Source organism: Corvus brachyrhynchos, unplaced genomic scaffold (assembly GCF_000691975.1).
Source record: "Corvus brachyrhynchos isolate BGI_N302 unplaced genomic scaffold, ASM69197v1 scaffold266, whole genome shotgun sequence".
NCBI lineage: Eukaryota > Metazoa > Chordata > Aves > Passeriformes > Corvidae > Corvus > Corvus brachyrhynchos.
This window is the reverse complement of record NW_008238633.1, coordinates 2586951-2593511: the sequence shown is the minus strand read 5'-3', so window position 1 is coordinate 2593511 and position 6561 is coordinate 2586951. Positions and strand designations below refer to the sequence as shown.

Genomic DNA, 6561 nt, shown 5'->3' with positions numbered 1-6561 from the left:
AAAGAGGCAGCAGCTTCAGCCTTCCCAGCTTTGTGCTTTCCTCTCACTGCTTTAAATCCTGAGCTGGCCAACCCCTTCCATGTGCACTCTACATCTGCTTTTCCCTTGTGTTTTGGGCAGGCAGCAATCGCTTTTATGATAACATCGAAGACATGATTGGCTACAAACCCGTGTCGTTGATTAAATGGTGCTGGATGGTCCTAACTCCAGGTATTTGTGCAGTAAGTACAGAATGTCCAAATAACTTGTTGTAGATAGAAAGAGGGGTTTCTGTACATGCTTTTAATAATTTTGCTGCTGTTAATTGTTGAGAGAAATGCCTATTGATTCGTAGCACGTCTTTCAAATAAAAAGCCCGCTCTGTAGGATCTGTAAAAGTTGTTAAATATTCTGTGAAAAACCTCAGTATGTACAACCAGAGGAAATAAATAATGCCAGGGCCCTAAATGAACATTTTCCAGAACAAGAGAGACCTGTAGTTGGTACACCTTGTGTGCCAACACACAGCTCAAGCTCCTCCAGACTTGTGCTGGGTCCTTTCCCCTCTCTCTTTGGAGGAGTAGACATTTTTACTTTTAAAAGTGATAGGGGAGGCCAAAAGCCCATCCCACAGCCATGAAGGAGAGGAAGGAAGCTGGTGCCAGCTCTGGAGATGTGTGGCAGTGTCACAGGGAGAAAATTCCCAGAGCAGCGTGATCTGACTGCCCTTAAAAGTGAGGATTAGATGCTCACACGCCTTCCAGCTGTGTCATGCTCAAATAAGGACAACTGCAAACCACAGGAGCTGGGGCACCTGGACATCCAGGTTTCTTTGAACTCTCATTTGCAAACTTAGGAACATTTCTGACTCATTTGCACCAAATCTGAAATGACTTTTATACCATTTGCTCTTGTACCCTAATTTTACCCCTTCGGAGAGCATTACATGGCAGCTTTTCTCTATTTCATACACTGAAATGGTCCAAGCTGGTGATTAGAAATTTAGACAGATTTTTTAGGGCTTTTGGCAGGATGAAAGCACTGGCCTGCAAAAGTGTAGATACAGTGGATTAAGGCAACTTCAAAAATTTTGGCTTTTCTGTTTCATTGTGACAGGTTGGAGAGAACCCAGCTCGTGTTACTTAATCACAGCTGGTTCACTGTAGCAAAACTTAATCTTTCCTGCCCAGGTGCTGTTTGCCATCAAAGTGCAGGGTTTATTGTCATCCCGAGGTAAATAGGATTAAACTTGAAAGGTTGTTCGTTTCTGCAGGAGCCTCTGAGATGTGTTATTTAAGCTGTACAGAAAAGAGGATGTTGCTGGTGGGTTTTTTTCTCTGAGTGAAGAGCTTCCCTCTGCTTTCCCTCCTCAGGGAGCCTGGCCTGGCCTAAACACTCAGTCAGGTCCTTGTAACAAGGGCAGGGTCTGCTCAAATCTGATAATACCTCTAATAATAGCACTGCTTGTTTCAGGGAATCTTCATCTTTTTCCTGGTGAAATACAAGCCCCTGAAATACAACAATGTGTACATCTACCCTGACTGGGGCTATGGCATAGGGTGGATGATGGCCCTCTCCTCCATGGTCTGCATCCCACTGTGGATCTGCATCAAACTCTGGAAGACAGAAGGCACCTTCCTGGAGGTGAGAGGGATTTGCAGATCAGTGATGCTGGGAAGGGAGTGGGAGTCCTCACCTGCACCCTTTAGTCACAACAGCAGTGCCACATCCCTGTTCCCTGGGTTAGGGCTCTCAGTCGCTGCTGGAAGCCCAGAGTTCTGAATGTTCTCTGGTTTATTCTGAATTCCTGTTGGGTTTTTTGCCTCCAGTGGTGTAAGCCAGTGGTAAACTAACCAAAACTATTGAATTAAGGTGCTCTGTCCCAGCTCAACTTGTAGCTTAAAATGTCTGTAACATCCCCTAAATCCCACAAGGTTTGTACCAGCCATTGCCTCAGGTCAGCTGCCTTTTTCCATGGTTTTAGTAACCAATGTTTGTGCTGCCAGCATTTTCTCCAGGAGCTGAGTTGCCCACATTCCTGTTTTCTGGACAGTTTTCTTGATTTCAGCTCTCTAAGTGAGAAACACAAATAAAGAGATTCAGTAGAATTTTCTGACATTTGGTGTCAGGTTAGCTCAGGTCTAGGCTGAGGTTATTATCAAATTGAAGCTTGGAAGGTTGCTCATTTCTGTGGGAACTGCAAAGAAAGGCAGTGAAGGAGGCAATAATGGAAGAAACAAAACCACAAACCCTTATCCAGCCTTTTGGGATTTCTCACACTGCAGAAAAGCCTCGTTTTGTCCATATTGCAACCACTCCATTCAGCTGATTAAACAGAGCCTGAAGACTACCTAGGAGATCTTTACTGGCTATATAAGCTAAAAGTGAACTTTCCATGATCTATTTTTCTTAGTGTGTCAAAAAACAGAAGTCTGCTCAAATCTAACCACGAAATCCTTCCTCAGTGCTCCAGCCTCAGCTGTCCCTGCAGCTGAGCAGACTTTGCTGGAGCTGCAGCACTGCAGACAGGTCGTTATCTTTTCCCTGCAAGGACCACAAGAGGATTGTTTTAATCACAGCTGGGAGCTTTTCAGGGAGCCAATGTCCTGCTGTGAGCAGCAACCCTGCTGTGGATGTCATTGCTAGAAAAGAGAAAGCTCTTGGCTGAACATGTAGAGTTTTCTTTATTGCAGCTCAATACACCTTGGCTGTCTCTGGTTTATTTGCTTTTTTCAGTGGACATCCATTGATGATAAAAGCAGAAACAAAACGTACCCGTAGAACAGACACAGTGCTGGGTGTCTTCATGGAAGGGGATGATTAAATCAGCATGAAAATTCACTTTGGTTTGAGCTTTGCCTTCTTTGGTCTGGTGGAATTTATCCAGAATTGTGTGGCTGCACACAACAGGGAAGTGAGAAGCAGACATGAAAGAGAAAAGCCTTTTATAATCAACCTGTTAATGAGAGGTGTGGCCAAGAAAAGCGTAATGATTTTCTGTGACCAAGAAAAACATAATGATTTCCAATTTCTCCAACTTTCTAGAAATTCAGGAAGTTGATTACACCTAGCTCAGACCTGAAAATGCGGGGCAAGCTGGGAGGAGGAGCCTACATTGCAGCAATAAATGACTGCGACGCCAAACTGAAAGGAGATGGCACCATTTCCACCATCACAGAAAAGGAGACACATTTCTGAAAGAACTTTTTTTTGTTGTTTTATTTTTTTTTTTTTTTTTTGTATAAAGAAATAAATAAATTCACTTAATTATAGAGGCTGGCTTGTTTTGCACAGAATTTTATTAACCAGTTAATTTTAAAGTGAAAATTGTATACTTGTTTAAAAAGTGATTTTTTTAAATTACTCTATACGTAATGATTCTGTAAAAGAAAAAGAAATAGCATTATATGGTCTGTTAGTGATGACTTCTTGTAATATGGTGATTTTTTTTTTTTTAGACTTTAGAGGGACCTGTATAATGTGCTGTAAAACTTTTCTACTTTGATTTGTGGCAGGTGTAACGTTGTATAGATCTCCTAACCTGTAAGCATTTCAGGCCATTTCAGCTGTCCATGTGTGTATATAAAGGGGACTAGCCCATCCTGTGGTTTGCTTGGGAAGAAATCTCCTTTCAGGGCGAGTTTGGTGACGCCGACGGCGCCTCAGCTGCTCCCACCTCCTTCCCTCCACCCTCCACCAGCTTTGACTGCAAATGTGGAATGGGCCCATCCTGAGCCACTGTTTTCCTGGAGATTGGGCAGAGACTGGTTCTGAAGGGCTCTGAATCTTGCTGCTGTAAGTTCCTGGTCTCTGAGAGGATGCACTCCTCAGGAGACCTCCCGAACCTCTCCGTTTTCCTCCGTGGGTGGCTGTTCCTGCATTTTGGCTGGCACTTCCCAGCCCCTGCAGTGACCCCTGCTTGTCTGTGCTCCTACAACAGGAGGTCAACTTTGTTTTGCAGAGCAGGAGATGTTCTGAGGGGAAAAGAGCAGGTTTAGGGCTCTCTCTGTCTGCACAACTCATTCCCCTCCAAAGGAATCCAGGATCCTACAATGCCAATGTGTAGCACTACACAGCTCCTCTGCTGGCACAGCGTGGGGTTTTGGGGTGTCCTGTGCAGGGCCAGGAGTTGGACTGGATGATCTTTGTGGGTCATTTCCAACTCAGGGTGTTCTGATTCCTCTTCAAGGTCCTTTCCAGGTCCCCTCAGAACAGGCACTGATTCCTCTGCCGTGGATGGGCTTGAGGCTTGCACTGAAGTCAGAGCAGGAATTTCTTTAGCAGAAGGTTGGAGCAATGGTCCTTTATCTCTGCAGGAGTCCCAGGAGGTCATTTCTGTGTGGTGCAGGGGAAGGGATTCAGACAGGGATGTTGTGACTCCTTGGTGTCACAGAGGGAGCAGTGCTGGGTTTGTCGTGTCAGGCTGGAGTGACTGCCTGGGTTTAAAGCTGATTTTGTATGTGAATCCAGGTGCTGGATGGTTGTTCCAGGAGGTGTGCAGATGGCCTGGTATCAAAACCTCTAAATTCTGTCTTAGGATGTGGGGTTTTTTTACCTGATAATATTCCAAACATTGTTGTTCGTTCTGGACAATTTTTCTTGGCCTGTTTTTGTTATTTGATGGTTGTGTGAGAAACCTGCGGAGGAACAGCATCCTACACTGCGCAGGATTGGAGGGGAGAGACAAGAGACAACCCAGAAGAAATGTCATAAAACCTGCTGCCTTCTCTGCAACTCCAACCCACTGAAGCTCAGACACCAGCACCTGGAGTTGTTAGGAACAGAAGTGGCTCCTGGCCTTCTCCAGAGGAAGTATTTCCCCAGAAATCACTAAATATATCTTAATATTGGCTAGAACTGTACCTGCAACCAGCATTTCTCTGAGCTCTTGTTGTTACTTCCTAAAAAAAAACCATTTTCATGGAGCTGCTTTGTCTCAAGTCACTTCATTAAATCTACTAGAGCCATTTCATTTTTACTTTATCTTATTTTTAGGGGATTATTTTGTGTGTGGCAAGGTGGAAACCCAACAAGGGACTTCAAATCCTCTAAGTCCTGTTTGCGTGTCTCCACTGTGAGGTGCTTGGGGCAGGCCATTTGGAAGGAACCTGGATTTGGGAAGGCACAGAACCATCATTTTGTGCCTGCTGGGCCTCCCGCAGAGGCAGCCAAAACTCAGTTCCATGGGAAAACAATACTGGGAGAGAAATTCCCCCAGAACTGAAACCACAGATTGATTTATATGCAATGAAGAAACTAAATTGACACTGACGCCCCAAAATCTAGGAATGTACATTTTTGGAAGTCCTGGTGGGTCATAAATGTCTGTGGCCCATTGTCCCTTCCTGGGCTTGCTCTCCACCCACCCGGGCTGCAGAACCAAGGCCCCAGAGCCCCCCGTGGGTTTGGCTGTGGTCCCTGGCAGGGAGAATGTGAGGACATTTTCTGATCAGTGAAGGGAGATGCACCTTTAGGCTGTGCTTGGCTTCGATTTCAGCATCGTTCCCTCATCAATCAGGATTCTAAGGAAGCGCCAAGAGGCGCAGCCCCTGCTCCTGGGGCCATCCGTGGGCACAGGGTGACCCCACACGGGCACAGGCAGCCCTTGGCATCGGGATGAACGCTGCTGTAGGGGACAAACTTGGGTCCTGTGCCTTGTCCGAGTCCTTTGGAGGGCTGTCCTCATCCAAGCTGCTCCAGGAAGGCTGTGCTGTGTCTGGGAGCTGCTTCCTTGTGCTGCTATGAACATTTCAGCTGTGCTTTGTACCCCTGCAGGGCTTGGGATGGTCTAAAGCATCCCCGGTGTTACTGATGTGCTGTGCTCTGTGTGCTCCTAATATCTGACTTGTTTAACGCTTTACTGATTTTTAAAAACCTTTTTTTCTTTCTTTCTTTTTGTGGGGAGGGAAGTGGGAGGGTACATTTCCTAATGGTGTTTGGTTTGGGGGTTTTTTTGGAACTATATGAAGGGGAAATGCAAAAAACCCAACTCTGTGGTGAGGATTTTTTTATGCAGTAGCAACCAACTGCCCTTTTCTGAAATATTTGCAGTATTATTAAAAATAATGCAATAAAAATGAACAGCCACTAAGGTCTCTGTAACATTTTGCACAAAGAAAGATTCTGTTTGGTTTTGGAGGGCACAAGATTTCATCTACTTGCTTTGTTCTCAAAAATTAAAGGAAATGGGCAAACCCCATTCTGTGTATTTTAGTTTATATCGATGTATTTACATGACACTCCCCGTATGAATTAAATAATCACAGCTACCCTGGTAGAGCAGACAAATATCCCTTGATTTGACATGGGGAACTGAGAAACAAGAGGAGGTTTAGTAACTTGTTTGAGGTCATGCAGCAAATCTGTGGCTGAGAGAAACTGAACCCCCCTGCTGTAACAACTTCATGTCACCGTTATTAAATAGGAATTTCTCTATAAAATATGGACATAAATAAATATAGATCAAATATAAAGCACAAATATAAATAATATAGCTATATTTATAAATAGTATAAACATAAATAAATATAAATATAAGCATAAATATAAATATATATAAATAGTTGTGTTGCTGGCAGAGTC

General features: G+C 44.4%; 1 protein-coding gene across 3 annotated transcripts in view; it reads left to right on the top strand.

Annotated features, from left to right (window-relative positions):
* SLC6A11 (solute carrier family 6 member 11) overlaps positions 1-6178 on the top strand; it is an 86749-nt gene extending 80571 nt beyond the window's left edge. For 2 of the 3 annotated variants that reach the window (XM_017737358.1, XM_017737357.1), the window contains exons 13-15: positions 121-221; positions 1453-1623; positions 3025-3251. In XM_017737358.1, the coding sequence (XP_017592847.1) occupies positions 121-221; positions 1453-1623; positions 3025-3177 (425 nt within the window). In that variant the 3' untranslated portion in view covers positions 3178-3251. Of the gene's footprint in view, positions 1-120; positions 222-1452; positions 1624-3024 lie in introns of all 3 variants that reach the window. The other variant, XM_008636039.2, reaches the window with a different exon arrangement.
* The last annotated feature ends 383 nt before the right edge of the window (positions 6179-6561 follow it).